Below are 27,973 nucleotides of genomic sequence, written 5' to 3'. Positions count from 1 at the left end.
ACCAAGTATCAACACAATGAGTGTTCATTTGTGAATACAGTCAATCCCCATTATAGTGACATTTGCATATTAATAACATAAAAAGTCATAATACAACAAATTCCATCCTTTTCATAACCAGCAGCTCACCTGTGGAGGCGATATGTAGCCGTGCATCCGTTTGAGCTCTGGCTCCTTCACATGTTGCCTTGCAAAACGCTTCTTTCACATTTTGTCACTTTACACCCACAAACTTCAATGGATAGCATCAAAGTATGTGATAGACCAACACGACATTGTGAATAATAAACGAAAATTATGATTTTCATTTAGTTAAAAACTAATAAGAATGCGGGTATGTTTCACACTAATACTTCTAATTAAAATCTAATTGTTGGTATATTACAGCTGCAAATATTACATAACATAAAAAAAACTTATCATTTTTGATAAATATCCATTACAGAAAATCTATTATTTTTAAAGAACCACAATTTGATTCCTATTTTTAGGTTTAAACATAAAGAAAAATATTTTTTTCTGAAAAGCTGATGGCTACATTTTGTAAGATGGAGTGTCTGTATCTGCACATCAGTTCTATCCAAATAGGAAAAGTAGATCAAAATAATGAGAACACCTGTTACTTTTAGTATAATTCTGTTGCGGAAATTAAAAGTTTCTAAATTGTATATGTTCAGTTGTTCATAGTCAGAATCTTAAAGAGTCACGTGTGTTGGTCTATCACATAAAATAAATCCCCAAATCCAATGAAAAACTGTAACGTGACAAAATGTGAAATAGTTTTGCAGGGTATTATAGTTAGCTAGCATCAGACGTAGTCACTAATAAAAAGACCAACTCAAAATGCACACATACATAATAAATATTACAGTAACAGATTGAGATTGCACTCTGTCCCAAGCCTTTTGATAAATGTCACCCTGATACAGTACCGCCCTGCCTATTCATGTATTCACGAGGCAATATGTTAAATATAACCCACAAACTGCCTTACACTGAAAACGTCACCACTGAAAAGTAACCTTTTTTTTTCAAATTTATTTTTTTTTATAACAAGAGATCAAACAAACACAAAATCAGCAATGAACTGTGATTATTTCCACACACCTTAGGCTGCACTGCAGTCCGGTGTGACCCAATTCTGATTTTTATTTTTGCCTTAATGCGACCTGGATCTGACCTTTTCATGACACTCTGAACAACACAGGTCGGATTTTTTTCGAATGCGACCCCGGTCACTTGGGTGACCGATTCAAATCGGTATCCGATACAATCTGATACAAATGTATCCGATTCAAATGTATCCGATTCAAATGTAACCGATTCAAATGTAACCGATTCAAATGTAACCTAATGTCCAGGTCGCATTAATCCGACCTGTACGTCACTGATACTCGACAAACGTCCCTATTCTGCGTCCTGATATGTGCAAGCAGGAAGAAAGACAACAACCATGGCGGACGATAAGGAGGATTAAGTTGTTAATCTGCTGGCTCCGGTCGGACAACAACTTCATAATAGTAAGCTATGCTCCACCGTTAGCATCCATGTTTACTTCCGCACTACTTCTTTTTTTTTTTACGGCGATTGGCAAAACACTGAGCACGTTCTGCATGTGTGACGTTATTGCGCCCTCTACTGTGCATGCGGGACACTTTCAGGTCGTTTGCAGTTCACACTTGTGATCACGTACAGGTCGCATATTTGGAAGTATGAACGACCACGGCAAAAAAATAAATAAAATTAAAAACCAATCCAATTTGAGACAAAAAATTGGAATTGGGTCACTTGAGGTTGCAGTGTGAACGTAGCCTAAGTCCCAAAGATAAACCAGCCACATGTGATCATGGTGACAATGATATGTGTCTTTTAGCAGAAACTGAGGCGCACCCCTTGGTCGTTTGAAGCTTGTTTTAGCTTCTCATTAAGCTTAAAACTAGTCCAACAAAAATCAGCTTTTTGTAGAAATAAAATAGCAGAATCAAATTCTCAAAAAGCATACACTTACATAACAGGAACAACATTAGTACTTTAATTAATATCGTTTATATTCTTCTAACGGCTATCATTATCAAACACTATTAAGCAGCCAGTCACAAGGGTTCAGGCTGACAGGTTAATCTGAAAGAAAAAAAATAACTAAGTGACATGCAAATGCTCTCTTTGTCCGCTCTTCATCGTCCTCCTCGTCGTCGTCATTGTTGGCACCATCGATGCAGTGGAGTTTTGAAAAAGTCTTCACATTATTTTTGTTCCATCTCTCGGCGATGAGAGCTTCTGCTGGCTCAGGTTTCAGTTTCAGCAGCTGCCGTTTGAGAGCTCTGATTGCTTCTCAGTCCGTTTGGCACGTCACACACTTGGCTTCAGAACTCTTCTGCTAGTATGTGCAAACGCACATGCAAATGTAAAGGTGCAGGGATGTGTGGCATGATGCGTTTTAAGTGTGTACACCATGTACAGTAAACAGTGTGAGCATCTGTTGTTGTTGTTGGCTTTAAAAAAGAAGAGAAATTCATCTCAGGTCTTTATATTTACAGAAACAGATGCAGTGCAGTGTATATAAAAAAACAAAACAAAATGTCTTTTGTGGCTCTGAAGGATTTTCAGGTAGTTGTTAATTTAATCTGTGCAAGGATGCTGTTTAAAAAAAAAATGCTAGAACAATATTAATAATAAGAAGAAATTGTACAGAACTCTATTGGTATAGTTCAGAAACTAAATCACCTATTTTTTATTTTCCCTCGTTACCTTTGGACATTGCCATACATGTGGACCACTGGATCGCTTTATAATATGATTACACTTCTCCTTTATCATCTTAACGTCAAAAATCTGATAAAAAAATGAACTAACACTGTGCTAAAGTAGCCAATTTTAATTCTAAGACGAGTAGTAGATGAGTAGTTTTTGGTGCTCAGCAATGCTGAACACCAAAATGGCGACAGGCGTTCTTCTCTTTATGAACCTGCAGGAAAAGTTTCTGGCGCAAAATGAAAGTAAGAGCGAAAATCTGTGTGCACAGGGTTATAATAGTTTTGTTTTTTTCATTGTAGCATAAATCTTTGAATTAGACTTTTTGTTTGTCTAATTCAAAGTTAGTTTTTAGAGTGTGTTTGCTAGTTTTTATTAGTTATTATTAGTCAAATATTTAATTTTAGTTCAGGTTTTGCTACTCAGTTTTAATTTTCATACTTTGGTTCAAAGAATGTATTTGATTATTGTTGAACGTCCAACTGCCTCTGGTGTAATGTAACCGTTTACGTCCGTCGCTGCCATAACTTTTAATGAACAAACTTATTCACATGTGGTCTTAATTTAATTTCTTATTTATTGGAAACGCCACAATTGTGAAATTGTATTTTTTTTGCCATTAGTTGAATTTCGAATGGGTTTTGCGCAGATTTGTAATGGAAACACAGCTAGAGTAGCTGAGGTTTATCCTAAGATTGTAACTGGGTGTTTAGGAAAGTCCAGCTGGGGAAAAAAAACTGGGGAAAACCCTGAACTTGCTGGGAATTCACCCAGGGGAAGCTCGACTCTTTGGCTAACCTCAGATCAGTTAATTTTTTGGAGTATTTTATAAAAGTGGAGTGTAGCTAAAATAGTAGTTCAGATAAAACACTGTTCATTAGCAAGAGAAAAATGTTAATACTGGTAATAAGGTTTTGACTACAATATGTAGTGAAAAGAAACTTTGTAACTCATCATATTGACGTAGCTGAAAGAACGGATGTCCGCCTTATTTGCATGAGTTTGGTGTTTTTAACAGCATCACTAAATATCATAACCTCACCAACAAGAACTCCTGTTAAATTTTGTGTTTGTGTGTGTTTCTCAAATAAGGATTTACAGGCTATCGAAAGAAAACCCCCCGGAACAATCACATCATTATCTATCACAATACATACTGATATTTCAGGACATCAGTTTTTTGTTCATGGCACTTTTAACACATTTCAAACAAGGTCCAGCTTGTATCCCCACAGTTCCTGATCGTGTCCCTGATAACTGTTGTTATTGCATGAACATCGTCATCACTGTTGTCCTTGTTTTCTGTACAAGAGAAGCCTCCATGGCAAAAATCTACAAAACAAATAATATTTGTCTTAAAAAACTGTCCTCTGTGCTTGATTGTTTGTCATGGGTTTGTCTAGGACCAGCCGTCTCTCCCTACGATCTTCGTTTGATTCGCTTTACAAGTGGGCAGGTCTTTTCAGAAGGACATCTGCCTTGTTTTTACAGACCAGATGTAAAGGATTTGAGAGTTTCTAGAGTTTTGAATGACTAAAATCCAGAATAGAAAACGGGGCAGGTTGCCCGTTGTCATTACTGGTAATATGTCTTTTCTTTTTCTCGAAGAGGGCAACGCTTTCTGTCCACTTCCCTTACAGCGGGGATCGATGAAAGTGTGTTGACTGGCTGTAAGGCACTGACTTGTGTGAGGTCATGAGAGGTCAGTCATACTGAGGCTCATGGGTAATCCTGGGCGAAGGTAAGCCACTGGAACACGGCCGTTCTCACTCGTTGACCCAGTGATAGACAGACGAGCTTTTGAGCGCATTGCATCCGTGAATTTCATCTGTTGAGGGATAAGAAAGGTCACGTTTAAATAAAATGGTGACATTAATCAAAGCTGGCAGGTATTGTGCTTCAAAATAAAATTAGTAGCGATGAGCCGTTCAGAATTTTGTGGCTGATTTCTGATCTTGGGTTGAGCTGCAGATGCTGATTTTTTTGTAGTAAAATAGAGAAATTAAACAGTGTAAGCAATACAAGCTGTCTGGATGGTGCTAATCCTTAAGGAAAGTTGTTACTGTCGTGTGCGTTTGTTACACTAAGGGAGTTTTCACATCTGATAGTCCAGTTTACTCAGTTCGATTTGGGACAAAAATGTAAACATTTGCTACATGTTCAGCTGCTGCAGTTTGTTTTCTCACTCCACTGTGTCAAATCAACCAAACCCTTTGAAAAACACTGCTCTCCTCCTCACCAGCAACTACTGAAGGAAACAACATGAAAACCTCTTAAGAAGACACAGAGCACAACTTCTTCACAAGATGTAAACAAAAATGGAATGGTGTCAGATTTTAGGTTTTTTTCTCTTTTGTCTCTGGTGAAAGTCCACGACCATTTCTCCCTCTTACATTTAGACTCTTGCGTTTGTTTTGGTTGAATTTACTCAGAATGTCCTGTGCTATAGTCCATTACCTGTTTTTGGAGCGGTTTCTGGTCCTCTACATCCACATATGCATTCGAAATGCAGCAGAGTTTACTTCAGGCCTACCAGAGTTTGCTTTTTTGGTCTGCATCAGAGTTTGATTACGCATTCACACCTCAACAAACAAACAAGACTTTCTAGACAAACAAACTAGTTTAATTAAAGTAGACTAAGCAGGACTTCAATAATAAACTCTGATTTTATTGTAGTATTTGATGTTACTTCTTTCAATTTCTCACACATATAGTATTTAATGTCACCGCTACTCATGAATAATATTGACATTTCATGCCAGAAAAGTTCTAATGTTGTCAAGTAAATGTTCTGGATGCGGCAGCAATGGTGAAAAAGTGTTTTTAAGAAAAAACATCAAGTTCTTTAAACAAGCTTCAACATTAATTTTCTGCAGTAGTGGAGTCTTGTGTAGTGTGCGATCAGGGATGGAGGCAAGACTGGTTTTTCTGACCAAAGCTGAATGTTTAGAACGTTGATTAATATTTCAGGACATTGCTTTTTGTACACCACAAAATACAAAAATTCATGGCAAATCAGTTGATTACTCAGCCAAAACTACTACTTGGTATTAAACTAATAATTCTTAAATTAAACTAGCACTTAAGTTATTAAATGCAACCATACATTGATTGATACACTTTCTCTAAAGTGAGTTAATCAGCTTACACTGCACAATAGTTGTATATTTATACTTTCCCACATTAACTTTTTGCACATTTAACACTGTAGCAAATGCATTAAGATCAAGTAAGTCAGAAAAAGTTTCTCCACATGAGTTCAGCAGAACGACTGCTGGAGAATCAATGCAACTGCTAATCAAATATCTCAACAAAAACCCAATAATATTCCTCAATCTCGCAATTTTTCTGCAGAGGCTTTACTCACCTCAGGATGATGAACGCTTGAAACTAAAAACAAAAACTGTTACTTACCATTTGATTCATTCTCATAGTAATTATCTAAACCCTGGAACATTTTATTCTCAGATAGTGAGCTGATCCTTTTTAATGAAATAAACAAAATAAATAAAATGTTACAGTACAGTAACAAACCTGAGGCAGCAGAACACTGTGAATTCTACTCTACTGAACTGAGCAAAAGCATAAAATTATAAATATGAACGCACCAAAAAGACACGTTTGCATCCACATGTAATGTCTTTTCAATACGCCAGCACACAAGTATAGGAAACAATGTGACAGCTGCTTTGCGTACCAGTACATGTTAAGTTTAGTGTAATTAATTTAATTTACTTCAATTACACATCAGACATAAAATAACAGTTAGATGTTATGTAATCTTTAATCTCTGTGCATGCGTACAGTGAAAAATAAATTCTAATTCTAGTGATAAATGGTTGACAAAATGAAACAAAAAAACTCTAAATTGGGAACGAACATACATTTACCTTAATTTGGTTGGTGTCAGAGGTGTTGGGATTAATACCACTGAACTGAAATTAAAGCTGTAGTGTGTAACTTTTATCAAAAAAACAAACTTTTTACATATTTGTTTAAACTGTCATAATGCTGTGACCGTGTCGTATGAGACAGATAATCTGTGAAAAGATCAATCTCCTTCCTGAAGTACTATTGCCATCTGAAGAAAAGTTTTTGACGAAGAAAAGCATAAAAAACAACCAATCATTGCCAGGAGGCAGGTCTTAGTGCTGTCAATCACAATCTGGTGTGGCGCTACTCTCCCCCTTAGTCTCTGCTACGCTCCAAGCTCGCAAAGCCTGTTCTGAATGCTAAGGCTAGTTAGTATAGTCACAGATGTTTTTCCTGTTATGGTAAGTTTTTTCATTTTCATTAGCATCAAGTACAAGAGGTTGATTGACAGCCCGGTGCATTTCTTATCTTTTCCCAGATTATCTGCCTCATAACAACTTGTCACGACATGTTTCAACAAATATGTAAAAAACTTAAAAAAAACCCAATTCAGCTAAAGTTACATACTGCATCATACCGCACAGCATTCTGGGACATGTAGGCAGAAGAAAGGCATTAGCTGCTCAACCTTTCACAGTGCTAAGCAAGGTTAGTGGAATCAGCTAACTCACTCACTCTTTGGTTACCTAGCAACTCACTCACTCTTTGGTTACCTAGCAACAATCTGTCGAGTAATTTGAGGAGCAGCAGTTTAAGGTTTCGCCACCGTACCTCGTGACTGCTTAAAAATTAAAAACAACCTTGTGGAGTGAAAACTGTGGATAAAACAGAAAAGATCACCGCACCCTTTAAAACAAAAAAACTAATCAACAATTATTGATACTTACTGATATAAAACTTTTATATCGTGATACGTTTTTCAGCCATGTTGTCCAAAACTACAATCGTTTTAAAGGCATTGTAGGTCCATAAGAACCAAACTCCAAGAAACGTTCGTATTCAAACATTCACCATTCTGTGTTTGACTCGTGGTCAACTGCAAGGAATGATTTGAAAAGTTACAGCCGACCCCCTAATCTGAACAACGGGTGTAAAAGACTGATATTATGATCAAATACATTTAAATAGTTATTTCATTCTTGATTGTTTGACTATAAAATTTGAAATATTTTGTGTTTTATGTTGAAATCTGGGCTCTTATTTTGTTAGTATTAACTTTAGAAGAAGTAAATTCAACGCTTTAACTATTCACAAACATTCTAAACATAATAAGCCAGAAGCTTAAAATTGGAAGCGGCGGTTTTTAGCAACGGCCGCCTGACACGAAACTGGGTCTGAAACCACAGCTGGCGGAGAAGCGGCGGCGGCATCTGGAGAGTTCTCGTGGAAAAACATGTTCAGATGTTCGCAGATGTTCGGGGTCAACAATGTGGAAGTCAGCAGAAAAGGACGAAAAAGTAATTTGAGTCTTGTTTTATTCTCAATGTCTTCCAACCAAAACCAAAAATAGAATGAAGTACAACCGTTGGTTTCTTCTCCACCTCACCTTCTCCCCTTCACAATAAGAGCATACATTCTGGTGTGAAATATATACATTGTGTCCGCCACAACTTAATGTTGCTTTTGCTCTTTTTCTACATAGTTGGTTTTGATAATACCACCAAAATAAGAGCCCAGATTTCAAACTAAAACAGAAGGCACTTTGAATTTTATTGTAAAATAAGCAAGCATGAAAAAAAAACTACTTAAATGCATTTGGCCTAATTATTTCTCTACGTCCACCTTCTATAAGTTATTTCAAAGAGGATGATTGGCTATAAACTAAGGAAAGTGCTGGAGAAAAAAAATTACAAAGGACCAGAGGAAAAGGGTAGATAGGCTAAAAGTGGTAGGAGGAGTGAAAAACCAAAAAAGAGGAAAAAACAGGAGAAGAAGAGAGAAAGAGGCTGAAGACCTGGTCATAGGAGCGAAGGAAAATGGGAGCAGGAGTGAGCAAGCTTCAGGATAAGGAGTAAACAAATGCCAGGATAATCACAGCCATACACAGTTTTGACCTTTAATTTTCTTTGCATGCCACTGTGTTTTTTTTTTTTGCGTTATCAAAACGGCTGAATTCATGTAATACCTGGATTTATGGTAATTAAATCCAGTAATTGTCATCTTCAGTGGCAAATCCAGTTTCAAAGCTGAGACCATTTCAAAACTATGTATTTAATAGTCTCAAGCTGTTTGTTCCAGTTTTTTCTACAGCACCTAAATAAAAGCAGATCATTTAGAAATGATCCTAGGAAATAATTTACAGCGGCGTATTAGGGTAATTATAGATAGAAAAAAAGGGGGAGTATATTTCAGAGAAAAACTCAAAAATTCTGGGAATAATTTAATAAATGTTCTGAAAAAAAACTCGTACATTTCAAAGTTTGAAATTTTGAAAATTTGCACAAAACCCCTCAGAAATTCTAAGGTTAAAGAATTAATCTTTTATTAAAATTGTGAGAAAAAGCGGAGAAATTCTACGATTAGTCTAAAAACCCCTGAGAAAACAGAATTTCAGATTTTTTTCTTGCAATTTTTTGATTTTTCAAACTCAGAAATTTCAGAGTTTTTTCTTGTAAAATTACTCCTCCGTCTTCTGTGTTTTCTTTCTATATACAATGGCTCTAATATGCCGTCATAATAACTTCTGAGCAAGAATTTAGAGAAAAAAAAAATCTTACTAAGTAGGTACCTAATTTAAAGAATATTCAAATATTTTGTCATTTATTCACTATTCTCCTTGCAGTATCTTTTATAATATCTTCTAGGGAAGCTTCTGTGTTTTGTAAATCACACATACTGGATATGTGCCACTGAAGACGCTCAGCACTGAATCCAGCTGACCCGGGAAGTGTCGCCTGGTTAAACCTTTGTCTATGGCTGTGAGGTGAGCAAAGTTTTAGCTATCAATCATCACTCTCCTACCCGTGTTAGATCTTGACGCTCTCAATGCCGTAAACGTTGTAGCCTTCTTTATAGGTGGCGTAGTTTGGCTGGTGGCTGGGAGACAGCAGGTTGTAGTTGGGGGCATGTTGAGGAGAAGACAGAGTGTGTGTGTAGTTCCCTGTGTGCTGGGGTGATGAGAAGGTGTTGGCTGCGACCTTTACAACGGAAATAAAGTCAGCGTTATTGCTTTACTGATTTAATTGTAGAACAATTACTCTTCAGCTGATTGACTATTATTGTTATTTATTTTTTTTTATTTTTGTTGCAACATTAAAATACAAGTTTGAGTTTTACAACATTTTCTGAAGATGCTTTTATGCGACTAGAGGCTACATTTACAGGGGGAGTATTATGTTAAATCAACTTTTTTGAGCTTTACATCATGCTATAGATAATGTTATTCCTTCATCAAAAACAAACCTGGTTTGTGTTGCTTTGATTCTTTCATGCATGGTTGACAAATCATTTAATCTCCATGGCAACCATTCAGCAGTGCAAAATGCTCGGGTGGACCTAGCTCCACCTTCGAGACGCAGCTCCTCCTCAGATCCAAAGCTTCCCAATTTCACCCTCACAGAGCAGCACGCCCCCATTCAGCTCCTTCAGACTAGCTAGCAGCAATTAGCAAACGCCTAGTGGAGCTGCGCATCAGTGGAGATCATTATACGAGCTACTTCTCAGTGGAACGCTGGTAAAAACGATGTTAAAGGGTTAATAGAGGAGCTATGTTGTGATGACTTCCTGAAGGTGGAGTTTCAGAAAGAGTAGGAGCTTCTTAAAGAGACAGAGGCCCAATTTCAAGGCATTAAATCACAAAGTAAAATGAAGTCATATTTGATATGTGCAGCATTTTTATAACAACTGGAGGAAACACAGTTACTTGATTGTGCTATAAAAACACATAATATTACCCTTTAAATTTAGGTTTTCCATCAAAGCATTGAGATTTACATGTCAGTAAGAATGTAGCGTCGCCAATATGCAAAATCCACATCCACACAACTGAGACGATTCTGTGGGAAAACACTTTGGGTATCATTCAGTGGCGTTCAGGTGCTCAAGTTGAATAAAGGGAACCTTGTGCAGCACATGAAACCGCCGACTGCCTTAGTAAAGTAAGATTTATTACAGGAAAATTACAAATATGTGGTGAACTGGTAATATAGACTTTTAAATCCAGAAAATTTTACCTTGGGCCACACACTTAACACTGTAAAAAAGAGAAAAGATTCCCATTCACTTAAAGGTGCACTTTGTAACTTTTATAAAACATATACAGTATTTTTTCATATTTGTTGAAACTCTCACCATGTCATGACAGTGTGGAACAGACAGTCTGTGAAAAAAAATCAAGCTTATCTACCTTTTCCAGTCCAGTGTTTCCAGTTCTAACCTGAAACAACCAATTAGAGCCAAGAGGCGGGTCTTAGCGCTGTCAATCACAATCTCGTGTGCAGCTCTTGTGAATGCTAATGGTACTTAGCATAGCCACTAATAAGGGCAGATAATTGGTTTTCCTGTAATGGTCAGTTGTTTCTCTGCCATTAGCACATTGATCAGCGAGTACATGGGGTTGATTGAGAGCCCTAAGACCCGCCTCCTGGCTCTGATTGGTTGTTTTTGGTCAGGAGCGATGCGTTGCTTCAGATAGCAATAACACCTCGGGGGAAGACGGAGGAGATCAATCTTTTCACAGATTATTTGTCTCATAATATACTATCACAACATGGTAACCGTTTTAACAAATATGTAAAAAACATTATTGTTTTTATAAAACTTACATACTGCATTATTTCCACATTTAAGTTTATTGGAGGCAAATCTGTGGATTTATTTTGTGACGCAACAACTCAAACACCCAGCTCCCCTGTGTTTCATCAAAGAAAAATCAAAAGGCAAGATATGAGGAAGAGAATTGTCGATGTCCACAAGTCATGACACATTCATATGTTTAAACAATTATACACAAGCATAAACAGAATGGGAATGTCCAGACCTCACAGTGTTCAGGTCTACTGGGTGGAAATGTGCAAATCGACCCAGTTACTAAAGTAAAAGACGTTGTGGAAACGATGGCTGAATGTCTGCAGTGAAACAAATCCTTTACCAGCATGAGCTGAAAGGCTGCTCAGAGAAGAAGAAGCCATCACCACAAAAAGGAAAATAATAAGTCACATTTCAGTTTGTAAATGCACCCACCCAGGACTTTTCAAAAAGATATCCTATAATCTGACGAAGCTGAAATTGAAAGTTTAAGCCATTATGTCAATTGTTAAAAAAGGAAGATTGAAAAGCCTAGAAACACCACATCCAATGGGAAATATGGGAGTGGCAGCATCATGTTATGTTTTTTTGTTGCTGTATGAGGAACTGCTGTGCTTGGCTAAACAGATGGCATCATGAGGAAACAACATCTCAATTCATCAGCAAAGAAGTTAAAGTTCAGGCAGAAAAGAGTCAAATGGACAACAACCCTAAGCGTACTGCTAAATTAGATGAATGTGATTTAACGAGAGCAAAGTCAGTGTTTTGCAGTGATTATCTTACAGCTGTGTGAGCTCTGCACACAGCTATGTGCAGAGATGTCTTACAAAACTTATTCCATTTCACTAAACCTGCCAAGAGGAATGGGCCACAATTAGAGTAAACGACTGTGAGACGGATAATCAAAAGATTATCCTTCTCAATCCTTTGATTATCCAAATCAAACCATTTTCAAGGTAATTCTACAAAACATTGGAGAAATGTTTGTAAAAGGTAAAAATGTGTTTGCAGTGGATGTAAATATTTGATTTCATTTGTCTTTTTGTACATATTTAAGGTTTTGTATGACTTCTTACTTTCTCCTAAGCATCTCCATTTCGACTTCTTTGTTTTGTAAATAATGAGTTAATTGAATCTTTTGTGGCTGGTTCTATGCAAATGAATAGATGAAACAAATTTTAGAACCTGATAAAGACAAAGGAGAATTTTCAACTGAAGCAAGTCCAACAGTTTCACTGACCAAACCATGTATGCACAAACAAATCCAGTGGTTTCCAAACTTCTGCATAAATCCAAGCACATTTAATTTGTACATTCAATCCACATGGAATTGAATGCATATAAGAGAAAAGTACATGAAAATATACTGTGTCTACAAGTTGGAAGTTGTTAGAAACACTTCTGAAAAAGATATGCATATATGCTAGTCAAATCATGTAGGCATGCAAACAATTAATTGGTGTATGATTGTCGATTAAAGATTTGTTAGATTAAAATTAGTTCCAACTGATTCATTAACAATATCAACTTAGACCGTCTTTCAGTGCTGTAGTTTGACCGCCATTCAGAAGAGGGCGCCACTGGTCATCCTTAAGTGGAGCCAGCTGTAAGTAAAACAAAGATGGCGTAGGGCGCAGGAAAGAGAATAAATAGAGTTTGATGTGTGGTATAAAATGCTCTTTATGTGGTTTTGTTTGAAAATATAAACATTCGATAAGCTCCAGCAGTTTCTGTCCACTGTCCATTGTAGATAGAAAAAAAAATTCCACCAAAAAACTCAGAAATTTCAAAAGTAAGAGGTTAAAAAATGGAAAACTTTTGAATTTTGAAAGTTTTCTGAGTTTCAGAAATCAAAAGACAAAGACTTGAAATTTAGAAAACTCACAAATAAGACCTGCTTTACTGTGCAACATGGCACATTTTCACCGAGGATAGTCAGACCCAGCCGGCGGTTGAGTTGAAGGCAATGTGTGTCTTTATTGTCCTCTCAAGGACAGAAAACGCAACAAGAAACAATCTAACCAATAAAAGAAATTAAGGAGCCTTTTTTACAATATTTGGGTAGTAAAAATAACAAGAAGGAGGAAGTAGGCAACGGCCACCATAAATTGTTGTGGACTCCTGTTGGGGGGCAGGTACTGGTCGATCCCAGTGAGTTTGGTGCAGCTCGGCTCGAATCTGTGAAATTTAGAGCCAAACGTATGGCAATACATATGTGACTTCACCACTTCACCACACCGCCACTCCCTCATCCTCCACCGAAACGGGTCAGTGTTGGAAACCAAGTCAAACCAACATGTCTTCTGTCAGTAGGCACACGTTCACGTTGATTAGGTCAAAGGGGTCAAATGGAGACCGTTCAGAATAAAGATGACACTTCCTGTTCTCAGTGGACTAGCCTTAAGTGATGTAATCACTTGACCATTGGGCATTGTAGGGGACCGGATGTGGAATTTATTCATATTTAGAATTAAGAATTTTAAATATAATGTAAAATAAATAATAAAGAATGACATCACTCAGAGCATAGAGCATAGCATTAGACTGAATAGATTTGCCCTTGTGGATCAGGCACATTGTCACCAAGACCCAATCAAGATTGTTTTTTCAATATCGGGACTGATACAGATATCACTATTGGATTAGTACATCTCCAGTTTAAAGGATATAAATAATTTTTATATAACACTATAAATGTAAATAGCCAGAGGAAATACGAAAGGGAGGATAATAATTGGTCTAAAATATAACACAAGTTTACAAATTAACACTATCAAAGTGGAAAAACAAAACAATAAATCCATTTAGAAATTTCAAGCAAAGTGTAAAAACTTACCTTCATTTTTTTGGCTTCAGCACGGCTCTTGTAGCAGAACTCTACCAGTGCTACCATCATGGCGAGACCCAGACCTCCAACCAGGATGTAGAAAACTCCCGCCACGTTACTAAGCGACAGAGCGCTGGTCTTTTCCTAGCACACAAACAAGTGTGCACACACACATGCACCCACACACAGACGCAAGAGAAAAATAAAAACAACAAAAAACAGGACACCCAGAAAATAGTGTTGGTGTGACATAACTACAAACATGATTTTATCAACACAAATTTAAACAAGACGACTTTGTTTAGAACCATTAAAATAACTAATAAATCTGCACACAGACATAGAAACCTTGGATATCATAGCTTAGTTTAATACTGAAGTTGTATATTATATGTTTGTTTCTAAACCTCACCTGCTAATGAAAGTCTAAGTCAGTGTAGATTATTTTAAATAGTGCATTTGCTGTTGCTTTTCACATTGTTTTCAAGTTCATATCAGCATTCCTTACAATAATACTGCAATCATAAGACTACTTTGTTGTTGTGAACAACAAACATCTCAGTTTAAAATGGTAACATTGGACAAATGATGATTCTTATCTCAATGCATACATATGTTGGAGATGTCATGGTGGAGCCAGTTGGTACATTAGGACACAAGTACATGATTAAAAAAAAAAAAATCATGTAAAACCAAATGAATTTTTATCCATATTGCTGCTGTGGTTTAAAATCCTTTTAATAAAATTCCAGAGAAAGTTCTGGGGGAGTTTTGAGCCCCTACACAACTACAACTGTGGATGTTTATTTCATATTTTACGTTAGTAATTCATAAAAACAACCATTTTTAGGATAAAAGTTATTATTATTATTTAGTTATTATTTAGGCTTCGCTTATATGAGATCACTGCCTGGGAACTGGCGGTATTTTTGGATGTTAATTGGGAAACAGTTTCACTTTTAGACGGCACTGCAGAAACACGTCGAGTCACCTGTAGTTGTCATGTCAGGCCACTAGATGGCACTGAGATTTTTGAACGTACATGCGCTTTTGACCATTAGCTTCCAGCAATAAGCCATGTCACATGAACGAAGGGCCCATGTATCACATATTCCTCATCAGAAATTGTGCTAAATTGAACAGGTAACGTAGCACAACACAACACAACACAACACAACACAACGCTATCCGCTTTTTATTTAATTGTTTTTGCTAACTGTAGAATAAATCACATGGCTGTGCTTTCTGCGCATGTGCGCTTTCAAATTCCGCGGGGCGTTTGAAAGCTGGTTTGAGAGACTTAGTCACTGGTGTGTAAACAAACAACAGTATCACAATAAAAATGTTATGGTTTAACTGAAGAGCGGCTCTGTGTAAGAAAACATTTTATTTTATGTGACTACTTGTGACTGATACAGAATATTGTTTTTTATTTTTCTAAATATCAATCACTCTCAACCAGGTTCTCAAAAACAATAAATACATGTCATTGACAACATTACTAATGGTGCACTAATGTACCCAGTGGCTCCAGCATTGCATTGCTATGAAGCAGTTCCAGTCAGAAGTTTACATACACTCATCCTGTGTATTAAGGTAATTTGATCTCTTTAATGATTCATTTGAACAATTCATTTTTCTAAGAGGAGCCTTCTAAAAGGCTCAAATATATTCATACACATGTGGATAAAATTGATGGTACTCCTGTTATTGACAGAGAAACCCACAAAGGTCCCTGAAATAATTTCAAACGGGCAGAAGTGATAATAAATAAAGAATTACTGAAAATTGACCAATGAAAATCAGACATTGCTTTTCAAATATGGTTTAGCATCTCTAGAAAATATTGAAAATAATTTGACCATAAGGACATTTTAAACTAAAATGTGTCCACTATGTGTCTGTCTATTTAAAGTGTGACATACAGTTGTTATATTCAGTAAATTAAAATACACGTCCCGATGAGTCTAGATCTTTTGTCAGATTAAAAGTGCACTTAGAAAATAACTTGTGTGCATGTATTAAACATACTTTTCAATAAGCCCACATTTCTGTTTTTTAAAAATAGTTTTTTTGTTGGTCTGATACCAATTTCAAAACACATCAAGAAATTTTTGCAATTTGTTGCTTGATTTGGGTTGCTAAGTGAAGGGCTTGGCTGGCTGAGGTTGCTAGGTGACAGGCTTGGCTGGCTGGGGTTGCTAGGTGACGATCTTGGCTGGCTGAGGTTGCTAGGTGACAGGCTTGGCTGGCTGGGGTTGCTAGGTGACGGGCTTGGCTGGCTGGGGTTGCTAGGTGACGAGCTTGGCTGGCTGGGGTTGCTAGGGGACGAGCTTGGCTGGCTGGGGTTGCTAGGGGACGGGCTTGGCTGGCTGGGGTTGCTAGGTGATGGGCTTGGCTGGCTGGGGTTGCTAGGTGATGGGCTTGGCTGGCTGGGGTTGCTAGGTGATGGGCTTGGCTGGCTGGGGTTGCTAGGTGATGGGCTTGGCTGGCTGGGGTTGCTAGGTGATGGGCTTGGCTGGCTGGGGTTGCTAGGTGATGGGCTTGGCTGGCTGGGGTTGCTAGGTGATGGGCTTGGCTGGCTGGGGTTGCTAGGTGATGGGCTTGGCTGGCTGGGGTTGCTAGGTGATGGGCTTGGCTGGCTGGGGTTGCTAAGTGACGAGCTTGGCTGGCTGGGGTTGCTAGGTGATGGGCTTGGCTGGCTGGGGTTGCTAGGGGACGGGCAGTGCCTGCTGATTTCTAACATTACATTCTGAATGTTTTTGAAACGGCTCGTTTTCCAGACACCAAAATACACCAGCTGGGTGTTTTTTTTTTCTTTTTTAGTACTTAGGTACAAAAGTACGAAAATGTGACTTTTGAATTATAAGTTCCCTTTAAGCTGCTTGTTGTAAAATTAGTCCACCCTAAAAAAAAAAAAAAATCAAAGGTTCAAATAAATCATTAAAACCCTAAAATTAATATGACTTTCATGTCAAATATGAGTGTAAGCAGACATCTGACTGATGTAGTCTCTGTAGACCCTGCATGCTAAATTGCACAACATGACCATCCATGCTCCTGTAAACCCACAATGTGACTCTTATGAAACTTTTACTAACAGATGGCAATAATATCTAATGATTTTACAAAGTATCCTCTCTTCTGCTGACTTTGAATAACTGTTTTTAACCACCCAGTCCAGTTAAATTAAAGCCCAAAATCATCCACAAAGATGTAAAAAACTAACTGCCAGACAAACGCTTGTTTGTTGCTGAATGATAGCAAAAATGATAGTTATCATAATAAATTAGTTATTTACTTGCAGACAGGTTGGTTTGGATAAATTTTATCCTAATAGCTTTAACTAGATTACTTTGTGTGATAATATACAATGTAACTGGTTTGATGATATAAAACCTTTAAAAGCAAAAATAGAAGAAATCTGTGAAGGAGAAAATTCTTTTCATTACGATGTAAATAAAATTAATCAACTTTTTTACTAGAACTTATGACTTCATTAACACTTTATATGATCAGAAATTACAGTTCTCTTAACTGGAGTTTTCTTTGAGTTTTGTTAAAACAGATTCTTTCTCCTTATTGTTTTAGCTTGTCACTAAAATAAATGGAATAATACATTTGATAAATAAAATAAAACAGAAACATTTTTATTCAGCTGCATTGAGCAACTAATTTAGCATTTTTTCTAAAACATGTGCACCATTCTGAAAAACCATTTACAAAATGTAATTAGAAGTGTTTTTCATGCATTCATGCTAACCTCAAATGAAATTTTTCAATTTGAAGGAATTTTTGTAATTTGTTGCTCAAGTAAAGGAGTAATAAGAAAGCAGATACAAAATAAAACTATTCTGATTCACCTGTTATCTGTTATTTCTCTCCTCATCTGCATGAACCTAAAAAATACTTTTTTATGTGTCCTCCACATAACACAGCTGGAGCTAAGTTGTCCTCCCCGTACTGTGCAAGATTCCCATGCATTTACACTTGTGAACAGTGTGTTTGACTGACCCACAAACAGAAAACTAACCTTATTGGTGGAGTCCTTGAAGCCACACTCTCCTTTATCGTACCACCACTTGTTTTTCATCTTGTCTAGGGTCCCTTGCTCATTCAGTTTCAATACGGCAAGGTTTACTGGCACTCTTCAATGGGAATAACATAAATAACATCATTATCAATGTTATCTTATGTTATTAACGAGGCAGCAGTTCTTACCCTGTTCTCGCGACTAAGAAAGGGCCCACCAAAGATTGGCGTGAGACAAATATTCCCTTAATCCCCTAGTATTTCTACACGTTATGTGTTTTTAAATAAAGTGTTTTTTGTTGCTGGGCTCCTCGGTTTAGCGTCTGAGACAGATAGTAAGAGGTGCTGCAATGAAAGGCTGTTGCTTTTTCAGCTGCAGTTCCCTGCCAGGCCGGAGCCTCTGATACACAGAGTTTGTACAAACTGTGTGCAAACTCTCTGCAAACAGCGCCCATGTTGCTGCCATCTGGTCTGAGGTCAGCTGACCCTCACCTGCATTTTACATCAGACCTCAACCAGACAGGGTGCAACATAACAGAAGAAGAAGCAGAACAGAGAACAGTGCCACCTTCTGGCAGTGAATGTAACCTGCTGGATTTATGACGTAAGCTGTAGTTTAGTTTTATTTTGTTGGGTTTTTAAAATCCCTGCTAACCTTAACATTTCCCTGTGGTCCTGTGACTGTGCTGCTTCTTCACATGTTCCACATTTACCAAACTGACCCAGTTTTACCTCTCTGCTTTGTTTCCTACTTTGCGTGTGTGTGTGTGTGTGTTAGGTGGCGTGTGAGTGTGTGTATTAACCTTGCTCTCCCCTCCTCCGCTGCCGCATTCTCCCTTGTCATACCACCACTTGTTTTTCAGTTTGTCCAGCAGCCCCTGCTCGTTCAACTTTAACACCGCCAGGTTCACCGCATTTCTACATGAACACAGTGGCTGTTAGCAGTTCATTTCAGCTGTCAGTAACAATCCTCTGAAATGTAGCTTAATCAGCAACAAACATACTGCTCCAGCTACTAATCCCTATAATCTACTATACTCTAAATTCATGATCAGAAAACAAACATTTGAAATTTATATTTTTTTATCCGGCTTGATTAGAGCAGCATTAAGATGTCTGTGCCTACGGTGTTTGGGATTAATAAGAGTAGAAATATTATGAAGTCAATCAGATTTACTAAACATTTTTACTGAATAAATAACATCCAATTCAAAAACCTATTTCAGTCATATAGCGGCTTTTAATGTATGTCAACCAAAACAGTAACTGTCTACGTTTCTATTGACGTAAAGTTGCGCAAATTGGAATTACAAAAATAAATTTTATTAATGGAAACTTTCCGATTTTGAAAAAAAAAAAAAAAACAAAAGTGTTTTGATAAGAAAAATTGGAGCTAGAATGTGGTGGTTTTTCAGCTGGTATATTTCACAAAACTGCAAAGGAAACACTTTTTGCATCAGACGAGCCACATGATCAACAACCGGATGTTACTACTGCAAGAAAAGTTGAAGAAGATGACAGGAAGTGGTAGGAGGATGATGGTGCGGCATGTTTTTAATGATTTATTATGTGAATAAACTTATTCACATGTGATTGTAATTGCGTTTCTTATCACTGCAATTGCGAAATTGTGTTTTTTTGATTTTGAGGGATATCAACAAAGTTTTGTGAACATTTGTAATGTAAACGCATTATTCTGCCAATGTACAAAAAACACAATTTAACGTTTCCAATAAATAAACGCAATTAAAATCACACGTAAATAAGTTTTTTTCATGAAACAATTCATTAAAAGACATGCTCCACCATCATCCTCCAACCACTTCCTGTCGTCTTCTTCTTTGTGGTTTGTGCCACTAGTAACATCCGGTTGGTTGTTGATCATGTGACTTGTGTGATGAAATTTATCAAAAAACATTTTTTCAAAATTGCCACATTTCCAATAAGCAAATTTATTTTCAAAATGTCAAATTGCACACTTATTTTGTCAGTGGAAATGCAACTACAGTCGCGTAAGACGACAAACTGTTACTTTAAAAAATAGATAAATAAATAAATATAATTTAAAGTAACTTGTAGGTTGGATAAATAATATTTTCTTGTACTCAATCTGAAACAAAGATGTGCCCTTAATTGCAACAATGTAAGTAATTTTATCATGTATGTCAAACAATACAAAGACAGCAAATTCAGTTACTAAATTCATATTTTTGTCTCGTGATAATTTTTTGCCAACAAGTAAATTCCTATGACAGCATTTCCAGGCCTTGTAGCAACATTAGCTCCGAACTACAGCAGTCACCCTAATAGGCAGAAACCTACAGTAACTAAATTTAATATGATGTGATTACACAGCAATCTATTAGATCTTATAGATATAAAAAATAACCAACAGTACTGTTTAAATGTTCCTCCTTTATATATTTTTAATAATCAGTGGTGCTGAAAATAGCACTGGTTGGTGTGCAACATGCTGGATAAGGACAACCTTCTGGGGCTAAAGCTGCAATACGTAACTTTTAGAAAAAAATGTTTTTTATATATTTGTTAAAATTATCACAACGTCGAGACGAGTGTAATATAAGACAGATAATCTGTGGAAAAGATTTTAGCTCCTCTTCCTTCTCCCAGCACTAACTGCAGAAATACACTAATCAGCCAGAAACAACCAATCAGAGGCAGGAGGAGGGTCTTAGAGCAGTAAATCATGCTTGTGTATGATCTGCCACTGATGATGGCAGATAAACAGTTTTACTGTAACAGTAAGTTGTTTCGGGCTGCACAGTGGGGCAGTTGGTTGCAGCAAGAAAGTCTTGGGTTTGATTCCCGGCCCGGGGACCCCAATAGGATAATGGTGACAGTAAGTTGTTTCTCCATCATTGAGAAGAGTGTACATGAGGATGATTGACAGCTCTAAGACCTGTCTCTGATTAGTAGTTTTTGATTGGGAGCGGTGCATTTCTTCAGACAGCAATAGCAGCTCAGGGAGGAGAAGGAGCTCAATCTTTTCACAGATTATCTCATATTACATGCCACAATATGGTGACTGGTTTAACAAAAACATATACAGTACTGTATATATTTATAAAAGTTACATACTGTAGCTTTAAGATAAGTATCCACTGCAATGCTAACAGGACTAATAGTGCTAAATGCTGATATAAAATGCTAAAGACAAATTAAAATAGGAATTATGTTGTCTGTCTTTGGAATTACTATAACAATCTTGATTAATTGCAGATCTGTGTAACCTCTCGTACACACAGTGTGACATCACCTCTGGCCCTAATATATGAGAAACTAATAATTAATCATATGGTTCTTTTGTAGTTACAATAAATAAAGGAATAACAAGAAAACTAAAACAAAAAAAGTAAAAAAAAAATATTAAGTTTGAAAGAAATGTTATTTTGTGCGGCGTACGAAAAGAGGAAGAAGTAAATGATCTGCAATGAGCAAATAATGAGCAATGACTGCATGAATTATTTTGATTAATGGGATTTTATGTATAAAGATGCTCTTTTCCTATAAACCTGGAGGATTTCACCTGTTAATCAGTCCATCAAATAGATGAATAGATGAGGAAAGAAAACATGAACTGTGCCTGTTAGTGAAACTGCTGTAGATTTTTACTGTTTGCTCAATGAGAAAACTGATTAACCTTTATTTCACAGTAATGTTTTGATTTAAATGAAACTTAAGTGTTTTGTTTTGTTTATTTTTTGCTATAAACGAGGACCAGTACTCAGAGCTGAAATGTCAGTAAATAATTGAGTGACAACATAGAGCAGTGGGTTATAAAAAGGTCAAAACCTGGAACGAATCCAGGATGATTGATGCACAGTGACTGGCTTAAATATTTGTTATGCCCAATATTACCTGATGTGAGGTGGGTGCTGCTTTATCGTCTGATCTTTATCTTAAATACTGTTCAGATCTGACATATAAGGCTGACTTTTGTGGTAAATGACAGTAATGTAGTCCTAGTCAAATGTATTGATGTAGAACCTGGATTTGGAAGGGGAAGAAAATGAAATGGTACCCTGCAGCTCATTATGCTCCGGTAACCTTTATCAGCTACCTTGAGTTAAGAAAAATAACTGTTTTCTAAATCACTTTTAAATCTAAATGCTGAAAATGACAGTTTTCTGAATAAAAACAACCCGAGAATGACAGAGAAAGAGAAAGAAAAAGAGAGAAAAAGAGAAAGAGAGAGCATGGAGCATACAGCTATTGGCAGCTTGCTGAAAAGACAAAGAAATAAGAAACAACATGAGTGACAAACATGCAACACATACAAATACGCATGCTTAATCATTCATTTTTCTATCAACCCATCCATCGATTCAACCTACTGATTCATCATTGAGAAATAAATTGTATATTCAAGTTATTCTGCATAGATGTAAATTTTCTAAATGAAACTGGTCAGGCAAAATACGTAGAACCACATTAACCAGTTGTTAATAGGAGAGAGCTTGTACAACAACCATATGTATTGTGTGGCCAGTCGGTTTATGCCTAAAAATGCAGTTTTGGAGATTAATTTAACATATTTACAAGACAATTTTTGTAAATATCAGGTTTTTCAATCAGGTCAATCTGACCTGATTGAAAAAGTCAGAAATGTTCCATGATTAAAGGCATAAATTTATGATATTAAAAGTAGGGTCTTCTCTGACATATTCATGAGTTTACAATGTCAGAAAACATCTTAGGCTTAATCTCATAAATCTTTAATCAGTGAATATTGTAATTCTTCCCACAAATTTTGTACTTTTTAACACAATAGAACAAGGGTAAATGCAATGCAGTTGAAAATTTGAGTGCACTGAGTTTTTGTGCTGGTGCCAGTGAAAAAACGTTAATTTAGAGCCCAAAATATGGACCAAAACCTCTTGTTAAGTCTATGCCATGAAGAATTAAGGCAAGCTGGAGGTCAAACGTGCTCCAACTCAGTTCCATCAAGCTGTACCTAATAAAATGGCAGATAAGTATATGTTTTACTATTTACGCAGGATCTGTCTGTGGTTTAAGTTCAACCCTTTCTTAGATAAACTGCAGTGACATTCTCTGCTCTGGGATCATACAAATACAAAATAAGCAATTGTAAGTAGAAGATATGAGAAATTTGGGTTAGGAAGCATCATTAATGGTGAAGAAAATCAAATGAATTATACACACATTCACATACAAACAAATGTTTTGGTCATACAGTCATAGACAACAACAATCCCCTGATTCACGTCTTAAAGAGCATATTTCATAAAATCTAGAGTTCAATATTTATTTAACTTCAAAAATGTAAAGTTTTTGTCTTACTGTTCCAGGAATACTGCAGGATAACATCGGTATTCCTTTTGTACCAGTCAAATACTTGGGAATATTACATATCTTCTAAAAAATACTAATATATCTGTAGATATAATAATGTAGTTATATTTAGCCTTGCATTTTAAAGTGTCAGTGATGCAAATAAGGAAAATTGGTGACTATTTTACATTCCTGATTGTATCGGCTCACTTTAAGACCTGACATCTGAAACAAACCGTCCCTCCCCCCCGTTGTCATGGTAACCACCCCCACCATGGGTCAGAGGTGGCAACCACAGTAAAAATACAAACCACTGGGATGACGTCATCAGGGTAGGTGGATTATTATAACAACGAGTAGTGAGCTGCCATGCCCCATTCATCACACTCGCATACTGCAAAAACCCAACTGGCTCTAAGGCTTGGGACTAAAATAAGCGCTCCCCAGGGTGTGCTTTCTTTTGTTTCTGAACGCAGCGGCAGCAGCCATTTCACACACTGGCTAGTTAACACCTGACGTCTCTGGCAGGTGAGCAGTCAGTGTATTTGAGTCATTCCTTTTCTCGTGGAGAAAGGAACTGCGTGAGCGGGGAGGGAAACAGTATGCTAGGCAGCAGGTTAGTAGTGTGAATGGTACATGGCAGTGCAGGTTGGCTGGCATTGTTATACTGATCCACCCACCTTAATGGGGATTGTTTGGGCGTGGCAATCCCGTAGCCTTTGGAGTCCAGGTTTCCTCCCACTTTCATGGTGTCGCAGGGCTTCCTCTGCTCGATGTACTCGTTCATGGTGGACTCCAGCAGGTAGGCGTACTTCCCTTTGGACTTCCTCACACGCTGGACGCCCTCCGATGTCTTCTTGACAAACACAGAAGGCTCTGCGGATTTCATGTACTGCCACATCTTGTCAAACAAAGCGATTTTAGAGCGCTAAAAAAGAGACAGACAAATAAATTCATTTAGTTTTGTCTTGGTTGTTGTTATTTCAGGGTACTGTAGGACAGGAAAGGCTTACTAGACAGAAACTTCACTAGTTTCCTTCACACCTGGTAGTCTTATTCAATTGGGGACTAAAATTGCAACATTTATTACATCTTCATCTGGTGCGGTTCGAATTCACACTGCACTGTGCCAAACAAACCAAACCTTTAGAAAAACCTATTCCCTATCTCACCTGTGGTGGCGCTGCACCAAGAACCACTGAAGGAAACAACATAAAAAAACTTCCAAAGAATAGAATAGAATAGAATTCAACTTTATTGTCATTGCACTGTCACAAGTACAAGCAACGAGATGTAGTTTGCATCTATCCAGAAGTGCTCTACGAGATATAAATATTTATTTACAGGTGTACAAGACTATGTATGTATGGACTATAAGGGGTTATAGCAAAAGATATAGATATTGTTTATAAATATAAATATGGGAGCTATATGCACAGATTATACAAGAATGTTAGGAAATGGATTATATATGTATATCATATAATACAAGACACTGAGCACAACTTTCTTCTCCACAAAATGTAAATACATGGACTAGAGTCAGATTTTAGTGGTTGTAGACTTTCTCTTTTGTCTTTGACTAACATGCTGGAGCTCCTCTTGGGTTGCTAGGCGATGGGCTGGGGTTGCTAGGTAACGGTGCAGTGCCTGTCAAATGTTACTTAATAATCAAGGGGGGGTTGAAACAACTAATTTCCAAGCCTCAAAAAACATGAACGTATTTCCAAAAAATGGCTGGGTGGTTTAAAAACAGTTGAGACCCAAGTGAGCATAAAAATAAGCGAAATGTGAATTTCACATACATGTTTTTATTAAAAGTTGGTTTTTATGTATCTTATAAATGTTAACATTATGACAAACTTTTAAAAATGATTAAATGATGAATGGTGAGATGTGATTAAGGTTTCTTCCCGCCAATCATTCCTCATGTATCAATGGAAACATAATTATTGTTTGCCTTTAAGAAGAACCACCATCACTTGTTGTTGAAGAATACCTTACCCTGAAAAATTCTTTGGTTGACCCGGAGTCCAGCGTCCCATAAGCGATCTCTGTCTGCTTGGCGAGATCCTCAGCACTCTCAATGGGAGAAACCATTCTCTCCACCGTCAAGAAGGCAGCCAGGTTGGCCGTGTATGACGAAATAATGATCAGAGTGAAAAACCACCACACCCCTCCAACTATACGACCTGAAAGAGACCTGCATGCAAAAACACACAGGTCCGGTTCTGACTGGTGGATTCTCTCCCAACTATAGAGACCCATTCACAAAATTAGAATATTATTGAAAAGCCTATTTATTTTAGACACTTTATCACTAAGTGATGTTTGAAACATAATTATTTATGTTAATTATGATGATTTTCCACTTTGTTAATGAAAACATGACTTTTAGAAATATTACATCAGACCAATAAAAAAAATTATTTTTAAAAACAGAAACCTGGACTTCACAATTATTCTAACTTATTTAATGTAATTGCAAGCACAACAAGGGAGCACAATTTATAAACAGAAAAGTCAGAAAGAAAGAGGGTATATGTAGCTTTTAATATCTTTAAATAATAATGTTCGTGTACCATCATGAAATACTTTTTGCTTCTTCTACAATAAATGACTGTGAGTTATATGACAGCTGTTATATAGCACTTACAGGGCCGGCCCAAACCTTTTTGGGGCCCTAAGCAGATTTTCATTTTGGGCCCCACATACCAACATGTCAACACCAGATAATTTATTATTATTAAGCTACTCTGTGTGTGTACCATACCTACTATCACTAGCAACTCAAATTCAAAGTTCTAAGGTACTTTATTGATCCCAAAGGGAAATTAAATAACAATAATTAATAATACTAACAAATAATAATAGCGTCATTCGTATTGAGCCTACATCACATCAGTGTTATTATGGCTGCTAATTCTAATCTTACAGAAGAGGCACACTAAAAAAAAATATTTGTATTTTGAAATACAGAGTGGTGTTTAAGTGTGTTGTATCATTTTAACTATTTGACAACATCAGCTGATTAACACTAAATTCACAGCCCTTGGGGGCCCTCTAGTGGTGTGGGGGACCTAAGCAACTGCTTAACTCAGATATCCGTTGGGCCAGCTCTGTTTGGGACACAGGCTAAGAAAAAATTAGCATGACTTAATTTGTGTTCCTAGCAGAAAAGCAACTTTCTGAATAAAGAAAAAGAAGAAAGAATAATTTCATTCCAAAGAGTATTTGGTATAAAATGTTCTGAATGGGATCTGGGGAAATAACTTGTACAAAATATACTGTACTACTTCACTAATACTTGATATTGATGAGCATATAATTATTAAGTATAACATTAGTGACACGGTGGTTGAATGTCGTACCAACCTTGGTGAAATGTCACAGCCCTGTCGCATGAATGCACCCAGCGAGAACCAAAGAGAGTTAAAGATCCCAAACTCGTTGGTTGATTCGGTCGTCAGCGGCAAAGCTCCGTCCTCTGGCTCCTCAAGCGTCCACTCATATGGGCTGAACCTCGACACCTCCAGGGAGAAACATTTTTAATTAACGGGTCATACTGAAGATTTTACACTGCAAAAATATAAAATATTACCAAGTATTTTTGCTCTAGTTGGTCTAGTTCTTAAACACTTTTTTACATACCTTTAATAAATAATTGAGAGAGAGTAAAGCACCAATGTTGATTGATTACAAGCAGGTCCCATATATTACTGGTTCTATTTAAACTTCAAAGCTATTCATTATTCACATTTAGAAATCTGAAGTTTGACTCACCAGAAAAAGAACAACACTGACTCCGATGTAGGCGAAGACAATACACATCCAGATTTCATAGGCCAGTGGATCCAGAAAGGAGAAGACGCCGGGTTTGGACTTCTGAGGCTTTTTGATCATGATTGAGATTCCCAGGGACATGAAAGGTTTGGAGAAATCAATCACCTCTTCCCGAACAAGAGTAATCGTCAGGGGAGCAACTGCTATATCTGCTTTCTGTGGAAGAGAAAAAACAAAGAGTCTGTTAAAATATCTGATCCACCTGAACAGGACATCTGTCCTTCCCAAAACAAACATTTTGTGATATATTAGTTTTTAATTTAAATCGTTTTGACCTCATTCAACCTGTCCTCTTACAGTATTTGGTCTATTTGTAAATAAAGATTCACCGATACGATATTAATATCTATTTTTATTAATATCCTGATATACACACTTGAAATAAAACAAAACTAATAACAAGACATTTCCCCATTTTATTTATAAGCGAAAACATCTGGAATAAGTAAATTTTTTAAACAATATTGAGGAATTATTCATTGTTAAAAAGCTCCTTTAGCTTGCTGAAAAATTGCTTGTAAGTTAGCTTTGTTTTATTTCAAGTGTACTAAGATATTTGCACAAGAAACACCAAAAATACTTAGTAGG

General features: G+C 36.9%; 1 protein-coding gene across 4 annotated transcripts in view; it reads right to left on the bottom strand.

The window, feature by feature from the left end:
• Positions 1–3,122: 3,122 nt before the first annotated feature.
• The window catches only part of LOC102236866 (glutamate receptor 2-like), a 56,999-nt gene continuing 32,148 nt past the window's right edge, over positions 3,123–27,973 (bottom strand). The window contains exons 13-20 of one of the 4 annotated variants that reach the window (XM_023334128.1): positions 27,326–27,541; positions 26,918–27,072; positions 25,547–25,745; positions 24,223–24,470; positions 19,033–19,147; positions 14,207–14,341; positions 9,586–9,761; positions 4,494–4,579 (exon numbers count right to left, since the gene is read on the bottom strand). In XM_023334128.1, the coding sequence (XP_023189896.1) occupies positions 9,591–9,761; positions 14,207–14,341; positions 19,033–19,147; positions 24,223–24,470; positions 25,547–25,745; positions 26,918–27,072; positions 27,326–27,541 (1,239 nt within the window). In that variant the 3' untranslated portion in view covers positions 4,494–4,579; positions 9,586–9,590. Of the gene's footprint in view, positions 4,580–9,585; positions 9,762–14,206; positions 14,342–18,230; positions 18,346–19,032; positions 19,148–24,222; positions 24,471–25,546; positions 25,746–26,917; positions 27,073–27,325; positions 27,542–27,973 lie in introns of those variants that run through there. The other 3 variants (XM_023334129.1, XM_023334131.1, XM_023334130.1) reach the window with 3 other exon arrangements.

This window comes from Xiphophorus maculatus, chromosome 5, assembly GCF_002775205.1.
Source record: "Xiphophorus maculatus strain JP 163 A chromosome 5, X_maculatus-5.0-male, whole genome shotgun sequence".
Lineage (NCBI taxonomy): Eukaryota > Metazoa > Chordata > Actinopteri > Cyprinodontiformes > Poeciliidae > Xiphophorus > Xiphophorus maculatus.
Note: the sequence above shows the minus strand (reverse complement) of the source record. Positions and strands in the feature narration are given on the sequence as shown.